General features: G+C 38.2%; 1 protein-coding gene across 1 annotated transcript in view; it reads right to left on the bottom strand.

Moving 5' to 3' along the window:
* The window catches only part of PTPRN2 (protein tyrosine phosphatase receptor type N2), a gene marked incomplete at its 5' end in the record, with an annotated part of 472,560 nt that overhangs the window by 44,899 nt on the left and 414,819 nt on the right, over positions 1–12,842 (bottom strand). Inside the window, one exon of the mRNA XM_083873585.1 lies at positions 6,771–6,844. Within this exon, the coding sequence (XP_083729711.1) occupies positions 6,771–6,844 (74 nt within the window). The remainder of the gene's footprint in view (positions 1–6,770; positions 6,845–12,842) is intronic.

Here is a 12,842-nt window from a genome sequence, read left to right on the forward strand (position 1 = left end):
TTGCTCACAACAAATTTCAACCTTGCTTTCTTTGCCTTTTGACAAAAGCAATTCTGATAGCAGGACATTTACTACTGTGGGTATTTTGAGACCAAGGAAAACTAGCTTTCTTCAGAAATCAGTATTAACAAAAAAGCCCTTAGGAAACATTTCAAAAGGGGCAACTTTGTTTTGTTTTGCTTTGCTTTGTTTTGTAAGAACTGAGATACTGAACTAAACAGAGCTGAAAACAACAACAAATGTGATCAAGAAAAGTCAAGCTTAAAAGCTGGGTTTTTTTTATTCTCCATTACAGTTGAAGTGATTTGTTGTTGTTTTGAATCCCAAACATCTACAGGATTTTAACTTGTGGTGAAATGATTTCCTATGGTGGAACTAAAACTCTTGACTTAGAAAAATTGACCTACACCAAGGAGGATGTGCTACTCCCAGTGGAAATTGTTGTGGGTTGTATCCACTCAAAAAATGATGTCACTTCTCCAACAGGCTAGAGCTTGGCTTGGAAATGTAACCAACAGTAAATACACCAAACTATAGAAAAAATATAATTTAGTTTGAATTCTTCCTAAACAATTTCTTTTTAATGTAGACATGCCAGAAAACAAAGGCAGAAGAAATCAAGGATGATGCAAACAGTGCTGTCATGGAGGAAATACATCTCAACATTCAGCTGATAAATCAGGAATAGGCCAATCTTGGCATTTCAGCATTAATCAACCTCTGTCACAAAGGTGCTTGTTGGAACGTGGCAAACATTACAATAAGCACAGAGTGGTGAAGTATATCAGCAGTTTAACAATAATTCAAAAGACAATTACAATTATTACATTCCAAGCACATTGTGTTGCACAAAAAAACAATTATGAGCAGAAACTCTTCTTGCTTGGAGCAAATAGAAAACGGCAGAAAATGCTATCACACTATTAAATGATCTTTAACTGAATGAAAATAAGAGCAAAGTTTAAACTAATTAAATGAAATTCCTGGTTTCATCAATTTTGTATTACATGCGCTGTTTAAAAGAACATGTATTTCAAGAAAAGTGTGAAAAACCCCTAGTCTGGTCACATTCAATTTAATGTGAGTAGGAGATGGCAAGAGACAGTTCTTGAATGTTTTTGCTTTTTTCTTTTTTATTTTCTCAAGGTCACCAAGAACACCAAGGGCATCTTAATCTATCAAAGTTAACAGAAGTTTGAATAAAGAAATAAAGTCAGTAATGGGTTTTAAACTAACTAATCAAGGATCAAGTAAAAGGCTTTTTTTTTATGTCAGTAGTCATTACCTTCTTTCAAGGATCCCTCAGATTTCTCACTTCATGAAAATAAAATGGAAAATGTATTCTCCAGAGAAGAATGGAGTACTCCAGACTCCATACAATCAAGTATTAAAACAAAAATTGATTGTTTGCTAACATTTTACATCAGAACAACCTTCAGAAATCACCCTAATAGTAATTGTTCAAAAAGAACATGATTTTTACCTCTATTTCCACATCAAAGCATCAAGTTCACAAGGCTTACATCACAATGGGATCGAACAGCCATTGTTGGAAAGAAAAACTTACAATTATTACAACCGTTCTACTATGGTGGAATTCTCATTTTCTGCCGCAGTACAGCAAAGGCAAGTCTGGTGATAATGTTTCAATCTATTTTTCCATGATTTTATATTAAGGGTCAAGGATTACTATTACTGGCCATGCAATTGATTGTACTGATTTCTATCACTGCCTGTATCAAAAGCAAGGGAAAAGAAAAAGGAGGAGCAATGAGATTTCTTCTTGGAAAAGAAAAAATTAGAGAAAACTTTAGTGGCACAACTGATGTTTTCCTACAGGGCTTTGTTCTATAAGCTGACTTACAGTACCTTAAAGTAGGAAAATATATGACGAACATTATCACAACTGGTTGCATCTTATTAATATCAGACCAGGATTCCACCTTTGCTTTACTACAGAATAAAAGCTGGTTCTTCCTTCAAGAGTTCTATTATCCAGCTGCCTTATTCTAAGACTTTGCAAGGATTCTCTGAAGAATGCTGAATTTTGTTGAGTCTTTGACAGAGATTGCACTGCTGCACGATTTCACTGATAATGCTGATGAAATACAGAAAAATCAATACATTGTGGGAGTAAATCCTTGAGAGTGGTACATGTAGATTCTTGTTAAGCAGTCTTGTAAAACTGCAAACTGAAGTAAAAGTGTCAATAGGCATCACTGACCATTTTGAAATTTCATGTAAATAACACTGATTAATTCCTTCCCTTTATCTTCTCCTTCAGCTTGTCAGATCTTTATTTTCCACAGAGAAAGATGCTGGGTGAGATATGGTCTCAGTCACACCATGTTTACCTTCATCTAAATCCTCTGAGTCCATCTAAATAGTCCTGAATCATGAGATCAGAACAAAATCCAGCGTAGACCAAATACAACAGAAAGAAAGTTGAAATCTCATTAACACCTTAAAAATTTATATGGATTCAAGCTTCTGCATGGTCTCCAGACTTCATGTGTTTACAACACAAAGAAAATCTACTTCCAGGCATATATTTATTACACAAAGTATAGAGAGTCTCTAAAAGAAGAAGTGTATTTGTTTTTGCGAAAGAAAGCATATCCAGCAAATGCAGATAAACTTTGTGATCATTCACCTCAACATTAAAATTAAAAAGGTACGCTAGTCCTCATCTCCATGTTTGAATTAAAATTTAAAACAATTTTTTAAATCCTTCCTTTTAAGCCCCTAATGGAATGAAAGAAGCAAATCTGGTTGCCTAAGCCATTACGAATTTCAGTCTATTCTTGCTGATGAAATTTGTATGCTGTATTTGAACAAACTGTCATGCTAATGACATTCCTCAGTCTGGTGTCTTCAATAATAAGCAAACGGAGTTTTTAAATGTAGTTGATGGGATTTTTTTCTCTCTAAGACACCCTATGAGGAAAAACAGAATTTCCCATTTACTTTCATGACCTCTGATTTAAAAGCAAAGATTGCACATTATTTACTACTGGATGATTTTCCTGAAATTTAATGAGGACTAAGTACAAATATGACAGAAGTAATTATCACAGTTTTATTCTGCACAGTCAGGGTCTCCTTGTGCTGTAATTGCAAGCCTTTCATTCAGCTGCCGATATCAGAGTTATTATCATAGTACTTTATGTTATTTCAGAGAAGAGGGAAACAGATTTCTACCTCACTTTTACCCTGCAAATTTACCCTAAGGACTCATTTTGCCTGGCCTCATGCTAGAGTGAAATAAAAGACATATGGGAAGAACTTGTATTAAATCTTTTCTGATTCCCTTCACCCATTCTCAGCTGTAGTGAGGCCACCAATATAACCCCAGTTTTCACATCCTACTGTGAGGTATTGAGGGGGGGGGCAGCTTTTTTTAAAAGGAAGAAACATGTAGGCAGGTGGTCAGCTCATTGTCTAGGAAGGGGATTTTTTTACCGGGTGCTGCTGCACTCATTTAGACTTCAGTGAAGGCTGAATGAGCCCCAGCTGGAGACTGGACCACTGACCCAGAAGCTGGAGATACCCAGCAACACATACAGGACTGGCAGCCTCCCTCTTAGAAGCTCAAATATTTTTATTTTACACTCTTCCTGCACCAGACAGCTCCCACATGTAGGGAGGAAAAAGCCTCTTCCAGTCAGTTCATCCCATACTGATCCTGTGCTCTCCATGCCCATCTCACAACAGTGCTCACTCTTCACCCAGGCACTGCAAGGAGCAAACGCACCAGGAGCATCACTGTATTGACAGGACAATTACTGAGGTTATTTAAGTTGAAACAGTCTGAAGGAAAGAAATGGCAGAATTTTTGCAGGAGTGAGTGAAAGCAGTTCTACTGATACTCCACATCCACCGTGTGCTTACACAGACACCGATTAAATGTGCTACCAGAAAAGATCTCAAGTAAACAGCAGTAGAAATAGCACATATGTCCAACTTAGGCTTCACTAGCTGTATAAACACAGTAAATATTGCAGAATCAAGTGCCCAATTCAATATTGCAGTAGGCATTTGAAGTGGGGAGAACAGAGACTGAGTATCTCTGCCACTTCTATATTCGACCTCATTATACAAAACTACACAAGATTAACAAATATGTTTACACTAATCTGAGGATATTTAATTTGGCTTGAAATTCAGTAGTTTGCAGGGAATCTTTCCAGACCATGGGATGGCAAAGCAGGGATTTCCTCCTATCAGCCCCCCATTGCATCACCTTCAGGAAACACATTTTCATCTATTCCTTTCAAAACAGCAAAATGACTACTGGTTTAGTGGAGCAAACTCATGTAACTGGAGCATCTTTCCTTGGAATAGCAGGTCTACACAAACATCAAGCTGTGGGACTTCTCACAGTAGGGTCTCTATCCTACCATGAAGAAGAGGAACTTGAATTTTTTTTCTTGGCAGTTTTTCTTGGCTATTCAAGTTACTGGGCACTTGTCCCAATCTAATGAAACACTTGTTTCTTAGAACCCACTTATTTCTGGGCATAGAAGTATTTCTGTAAGAGATACAAAAACAGCCGTAAGAATTTTTGGTTCATCAGCATGACTTGTTGTATTGAACAGAATTCTTGACTCTGGGAAAATCACAAAAAAGAAGTATGTTTTAACCCTGCAGAAGGACCCTTATCAGGAGCTGGATGGAAAGGCAAGATTATAGCCCTTTGTAAAAACATAAGAGTTAAAGCTGTGGGAGGAACCCTGGGCTTGCATGAGCTTTGGGCATCCTGATAAAACAAACCTCTTCTCAGTTTTGTCAATGGGATATCTTAGTCCTGTTTCTTTACTTCCAACACTATTTAATCTAATACTTTACTCTTCAGTGTAATTAAAGAAATAGTTACACTATAATCCAAAACCACAACTGCTACAGACATATACACACATGCAACAATTTACTCCCTTCTCCAGCCAAATTTGTGTACTAAAACTAGTTAAGCTGTGTCTACACAGACTTTTGGGCAGGTTGCAGAAGCCCAGTGATTCAGTAAAAACCAACATTTTTACTGCTGTCAACACTGAACCCGACTTAGCACTGTCTACAGATGCTGTAATTCCACTTTGATACCACGTTGTTGCCATGTGAATTACAACCAAGCTCTTACAAGAATACAATATCTCACTTCCAGTCATCACCTCCCACTCCTGTCCTTCCCACAAAACCTCTCAGTTTCTACTACCAGATGAAGGCTTGACCAAACATAACTCACCAGCTGGGTCCTGAAGACACAAACAGAGCACTGAAGCCCTGGAGCTGGACCCCTGTGTATGATTTTACAAGCAGGATGAACATTTCTTGGAACATGACCTTCTGTGATCCCCTGATCCTGGTGCCAGATAGAGCTTGGTCTAGTCAGAGATATACCTAAAAGCAGTCTAAAAACTCTAATCTGTGCCTATTTACCCTTGTCCTCTGAAATGGAAACTGGCAATCCCTCAACATGCAGGTGCTTTGGTTTCCCCTCTACTCTAAGCCAAAGACAAAAATATCCCAAAGGTGTTTTTTGGCTTCTGTGTGTTTTTGTAACTCTTTGAATAAAGTGCTTTTATGTGTTGAAGGAAATGAAGCTTTGAACTCTGCTGAAACAAAGATCAGGGAACAGTTTCTATGTAGCTGTTGGGGTTTTTGACGAAAAAAAGTATTGTCAACAACACTGGAAGGAAGCAGCCTGTAATTTCATGCTGTTGCAAATTGTCAGCTGCCTTGCCCACACAAAGTCATTCAACTGGGGGAGTGATACTCCCCAGGAAAATGAGCCAGTAATGGCAAATACAGCCCACTGCAGTGAGATCTTATTCTTCATCCTAAGTTCTTTCTCACAGTTGCCCTATAATAACTTTTTGGTGCCTAATTAATGTGAATAAAAACTGTGAGAAAAAGTGACTGCAATACCAGCAGCCCCACAGAGGTCAAGGACACAGTGTCTTTTTCCCCCTTCACATGGATATCCTGACACTTCCACTGAGATGCTATGACAGGGCAGTGCCACTGACAGTATCTGTTCAGTGTCTACAAATAGAAACCTTTTCTCCCTATTGCCTTCCATGGAGAAGAAAAGGATTCACATTCAGCTCACACAGTCATGGGAAATGGCAGCTGGGCCACACTGGAGTATCTGGACACAAAAATTGGACTGACCTACTTTGCAGTTGGAATGAAGACACAGGGCCTAGGGGATCCTGTCCTTGCTTTCTAAAAGCAAGCTCAGACAAGAACGAGGAGAGCTACAGAACCACCAGACCGTGCATCACTAGGTCAACAGAGGAAGAAAGTAAGAGAAAATGTCACTTCCTAATGCTGAAGAAGCTCAGAAGTGGAGCTCAGCTTTACATGCCTACAGAAACCATTCCTCCTACTGCAGCCAGTAGGACAATGCAAAAAAAACCAAGCTATTTTTACCTCTTGGGAGAATGAAAAGCTCCACTAAAGTAAAGCACTGAATTTTATAATCTGTAAGTTAATAATATCCAATATCAAGTACAGAAAAGCTGACATTATTACAAAGTAGAACGAGGATTATCTATTGACTTTTTCTTAGTAAATAAACTTCAAGGGTATTGCATGCATAGACATTTATTTCTCTTAATTTGAAAGGACAGGCTGAAACACCAGCATTGTGAGGTGCTCACAACCTGAGATTAGCAGTGAGGTGCCTGGAGTGACCCTATTTTAACAACAAGGAAAGCAATGGCAAGAATCAACTATTTGGAATACTTCTCATAGGTTGCCATACTTACAATTGGACTGGCATTGATGTAGTCTGAATTGTCGTGGCTATTTTCACCTTTCAGACATATCCTGGAATGGTCATCTGCAAAGGAGAAAACAAGGTAAATTTCTATACCAACGTTCTACCCATTTTATGTTAAACAATTCAAAGTCAGATTAATGTCCTTTTCAAGACAGGTAAATATCAGACAGGATACTTCCTTCTGACTCCCAACCTAGCCATAGGGTTGATACAGCCACAGCATCACAGCCTGACTCAGGAATGAAGCAAGGGGATATTCCAGAAACTCAGTATCACAAAACCTGTGAGATGCACTGTGATGCGCTACAACCTCTCATAGAAAAAAGGGAATCTCTTCTGTTCAGGGAGTTTAAGATCTAAACTAGGCAAATCACTAAACCCCCAATGTTATAGCAAATATAGTATATTCCTGTGCTTGCAGGGTCATAGAAGAGGGAAGCTGATGGGACTTAGTCCACCTGGTTTCTCTAAAATATGAACAGCAAGACCATGGAAGTACAGCTGAGAGAGAGACAGTAAATTAATCTGTCCTTGTCAAAGACCAGTGCTGTGTGGTGCTCAATTAGTGACATGGGGAGACAATGTGACTTGTAGATGATCATGGGAGAGAGAAAATGCCAACAATTTCACTTAAAGTACAACTGGAGCACACACAGACACCTTACACTGCTGTCACTATAGCTACTTCAGATACCAGTAAAGAGCAGTTCTGGATGTAAGACCCTTATTCATGTTGTTTGCCCATCATCAAAATTATTTTTTTCAACTTGCAATTTTACTGGTGCTAGCTCAATTATATTTAAAGCTGGTACACTCCAAACTCTAGTCTTTTTTAAAAATTATTTCTACATCAGAACATGTATAAATGGATGGACATTTATTTGTCTATACTCAGGCAGTGACAATGCAGGTGTCTGCATCTCTTCCAATCACCCAGACTCACTTTCTCTTATGAGAAAAGAACTTTTTCTATGTGATGAATCATTTCATCCTGATTTAGCTGTTGCAAACAGGCCAAACTGTGTTCAAGAAATGCTGCTTCTTTCCACTGACTAAAGAAAGAAAGCCCAGACCACACTCAGATAATTTGAGAGATGTCTAAGTCTACATATGAATCTCAAACAACTTGTACCTGATATATAACCAGCATAATTTATACTTCTCAGGAAATCTACCCTGCACAGTATATGGTAGAAAGAAGTTGTGGAGCTACCCTTTCTGTTACCCTCCACAGCTGAACAGATACTGATGTTTTAAGAGGATCTAGGACCTTTCCACTGATTTTTCAAATAGACAAAATAAGAGTACATTGTCTAGTGGCCTGTGACACCACTCAACACCAGGATTCCAAGTTGGCTGTTAAGTGCATATCATTATTTTAATAATGAAGAATAATAAATGAATTATCAAACATTCTAAGGACCATACAGGAAGGCAGAGACAGAGAGTTTGGGCTCTGCTTAGGTTTATTCAACAGTAATTCCATGGCAGTTCAACAGATAGTTCAAGACAAAGGGATGTTTGCAAGAGTGTTGTTTATTGTCACTCAATCTCACCCAACAGTGTCAGCAATCTCCTCCTGGAATAAGACTGGTGATGAACAAATCATGTCAAATAACTGAAGATATATTCTTTACTATTCACATAAAATTACTTTCCCTCCTAAGGTTTGAGGATGAAGAAGACAAGCAAGGGAACAGGTTCATGAACACTATTCATTTCTACCTACTTCGGTACCACTGCACAAAAAAATCCAAAACATAAATATGAATTTTTGATACCTGAGATCTTGGGTTACCCAATATTTTTCACAGGAGGCTTTGCAATGAGCATTGTCACAGAGTGCTTGAAGAATTGCAGCTCTGAAACCTTCTGGCTTTGCAGGAGAAATTACAAGAACACAGGTTACATGCAGTAAATGTGGTCTCTCACCTTAAGCTAAGCAAGCACTCGGGATAAGTCCTGCTCATTGAATAGCAAAGCTGTTTGAACTAATCACCAAAGGAAACGTGTGAAATGTTTTCAAATCGATGAAGGAGAGAGAGCAGACAGTGATTCATCAGTATTTAGCAAACAGATGTCAGGGTGACTCTTCAGTAAGTCAGGTGTGAGATCAGTAACTTCAGGATCTTTTTTTTTTTTTTAAACATAATGTTTTACCCAAACCCTCTGATTTAGTGTGCCATGTCATTATCTTGCTGTCTTGGAGGGTTCATCAGAGGGCGAGCCATGTTAAGGCTTTGGTAGTGAAAAGGTGTTGAGACTTTGTATTTGCTCTTAGAAAAAAGAAGTGTACAAAAAAGGTTGTATGTTTTTCTGCATATATCAAGAGTTTGCACCCATGTGTGCTTCAGTTGCAGCATCAAACATTCATATTGACAATGAACAGATTGTGCTTGTCTATGCCTGTTATCACCTCAAAGCTCCTAGGAAGTAGCATAATAGCTCTTCTGAAACAGGCAGGGGAAGAAGAAAAGAAAGAAAAAAAACCCCAACAGAATACCATGGACACTAGATTGTTATGTTAACAATGAGCAACTATGGGGAAAATGCTGAATGTACAGCTTTTTTTTTTTTTTTTTTCCTTTTTTTTTTTTTTTTTTTTTTTTTTTTTGTCTTTTGGCAAACTGTATATTGATTATGTCAGAAGCAGGAGAAGCAGGAAATACAAGCAAAGAAAGTATTTCAGAAAACGAAGATGCACAATATCAATCTAAAAAACGAGAAAGAAAGATGAATGAAGAAACAGGAGAGGAGAGGGGTGGTAGAAAGGAAGTGAGAGAAAAGACAAATGCTGTTACTAGCTACTGCAATCTGGCCAAGCTACAACTCGTCATCATTTTAAGTTTCTACCATAGCTGCTGCTGAATGCTGAACTGCTTTGCATTTGCTATTGCTCCACCCAAGCCACAGCTGAAAGAAAAACAAAATGTATAGATGGATACACAAGGCAGAGAGAGGCTTCCAAAATAAGAAAGTTGTTATTAACCTGTAGTTCCAGAGAAACACAGCACAATGTTGCATTTTGTGTACACGTAAAATATAAATTATAAAACAGAGACTATAGGGCATCAAGGATGATGATATAAGCAAGAACACAAGAGTCTGCAGTATATAAATCTCAATTTATAGACTGAAAAAGCTGCATTTTGGTGTCTACACACAGGTATCTTCATTTGAAGTGGTTAATGGAGCTTGATTTAGGTGTCTAAACGTGAACATGGACTGTTTGAGGAACTTGAGGGTAGATGAGACACTGCACAAGGAAAACAGACAGGACACAAGACCCCAAGACTTTAACCCTACTAGACCAGCATCTGAAGCTCACACAAGCAGGATACACAGTGCACCCTAAAGCTATTCATTTCACTCTAAACCAAATATCAACTTTGGCCATTGCAGAACTCCTCTGATGTCAGAGCAGTGACTGGCTCCTCACTGGCTCTATCAGCGGCTTTGACACCTGGCTCACATGGAGGCAGCTACACGCAGACACTTAAATGCTGGCACCCTGATCTACAGTCTCACAGATTCATGCCCAGAAAACTTGGTTTCAATGCTTCAGTGTAGGTTTCTACTGATATTTGAGAGTCCTAAAGACACTTGGGCCAGCAGGCAGGAGGGTCAAAAGTCTCCCACAGAGCTGGTGTTATACGTACTAGTTCTGCCTGGGTACCTGGAGTATTTCAGGCATCTCAAACAACACTGGATTCCTGTACTTCAATGACTTAGTTGAGCATAAAATGTCATTACTATCTGAATTATTAAACAGTGACCAATACTACAGTAGTATGTCATCTCAATCTTTTACTTCTCTCACACTGGCCCTGCAACTTAATGAAGATTATTTTTGTTGTCAGACGGATATTAAAAGCTTGTAAAAGTAAGACTCACATTTTTCCTCTGTCTTTTGTTTCCTTTATCAGATACTTCTGAAGGAACAGAACCAACAAACATAAGGTTGAAAAGAAGGATTATGGGCCAATTTGGATTGTCTGAATCCAGGCACCACAGAATAAGGCAAATCTTACAGCAATCAACCTGGCACATTCTGCCTGGATCATCATTTTCTTCCTTCTAGAGTTAGACTGATTTTGTAGAAAGCACTACACAGGACTCCACTGAATTAAGAAAGTGAAGAACTACTGAGGAAAGAAGGTGGTGCAGCCTGCAGACTATGAAGAACCATAATCTACTGATTATCATTATTTTGCCTATAGATGATCTGCAGAAAATGGAACTTTTCTTTGCTCTGATCTGCTCAAGTTCATCCATTTCAGAGCAGTATTTGCACATGCACTTGTAACATGGATAAAGCACACAACCCTCTGTTCAGGTGTTCCCATCTTTGGTGCATAATCCCAGGCTGTGCTCTAAAGGCAAACAAGCCTCAGATCTGGATGCACATTCTGCCCCTAAATGCTTTGCTTTCCCTTAGAGGAAAGGCAAAGCACAGAGATAAGGAGGTTGCTTAAATATATACCACGACCCATGGACATGGCTATGGTGAACAGTTTTTGATAGATGTTCACCACAAAAATTGTTTGCCGAATGTTTAAAATACCTGCATATATCCATGGTGTACATAAATAGAAACATACAGTACTGACTGTTGAGATGGGTTTATTTTTCAGAGATGCAAAAGGAGGAAAAAAAAATTGGAATGCTTTTCTTGAGCTGCTTATGTATTCATAAACAAAATAGACCACTAAATTATAGCACTAAAAATAAACACCCTGTGCCCTAAATTATAGCAATCTGCTTCTTGATTGGATAAAAGGATACAGTGTTGTTAATCTAGAAGGGGCAGGTAACTTGAATTGTTAGTATCTTTTAAACTAGTTAAGCGCAGTGTCATGGTATTCTGCTATCAAATATTTTAGAAGCTGTTTGTATAGAATAGAAAATAGTTAAGTTAAGTAGGAAAGTTAAGAGTAAGCTATGATAAAACTGTGATAATAATTAAATCAGTTATATAATCAGTAAAAATAATATTGTATTAGTTCAAAACTGGCTCAGAAAGAAAAACAAAAAAGCAAATACAACATTATATTAAAGCTTATTTGAAGACTTTCTAAGAGGAAATCTATGTGAATTGGCAATCTTGTTCTACCTTGTCAAGGTGATTATGAATATGAAAGGAGTAAGGAAACACTAACAAGGCATTACTCTGTGAGAATACACTGAATGTAGCATAACAACTCTGTAAAATATCAAAAGCATATCAGGTTTGCTTCTTCATACATTATGAAGCAAATCTATGGCGTTTTTGCTATAGTTTCAATGTCTAACACAATTAAAAAAAAACAAGTGGGCAAACTGGGCCTTCTCATCTCAGTCTAATCTTAGAGTCTAAAATAACCACCACCTTATCAAAATTTAATACTGTTTAAACTCTATGCCATACTTTCCACCCATCTACAAAGTAGTAAGTAGTTTAAACATGTATAACATGACAGCTGTTTACCACTGCTCAGCAACTTCAGAAAGCAGACAGGTAATTCTCTGCAGTTCAGTAAAAAAGGAAAATTCCCAGTGCACTAATATTTGTAATAGAAGTTTCCACATTGAAAAAACAAAGCAAATGCACCATTTTACCCTTTAAAATGCACTAAAATACTTTTAGTTAAATTGCAGTGACACGATCCATGTCCAAATACCTTCACCATATCATCTTGAGGCACTGCTGATTCAATCTAGACCCAGATATGGGAAAAACAGGAATAACAACATCCATGGAAGAAGCAATGGCAGAGAACCAAAGGCTGGTCAGTGCTGGGTGGTACATCCACATAATAGAATGTGTGAAAAGAGACAGACCCCCTGTCACCATCCCTCAGTGTATTTAAAAGACACGTATGTGTGGTATTCAGAGATGCGGTTTAGTGGTGACTTGGCGGCGCTGGGTTAATGACTGAACATGATGGTCTTAGAGGTCTTTCCCAACCCAAATGACTCTGTGACACCCAAACTAAAAATCTCTGCTCTTTAGCACTGTTACAGCCATGATACTTCTGGATTCAGAGGTAGGAAAATCCAGTCTGAAGGTTTCTATCTT

This window comes from Zosterops lateralis, assembly GCF_965231275.1.
Source record: "Zosterops lateralis genome assembly, chromosome: 1".
NCBI lineage: Eukaryota > Metazoa > Chordata > Aves > Passeriformes > Zosteropidae > Zosterops > Zosterops lateralis.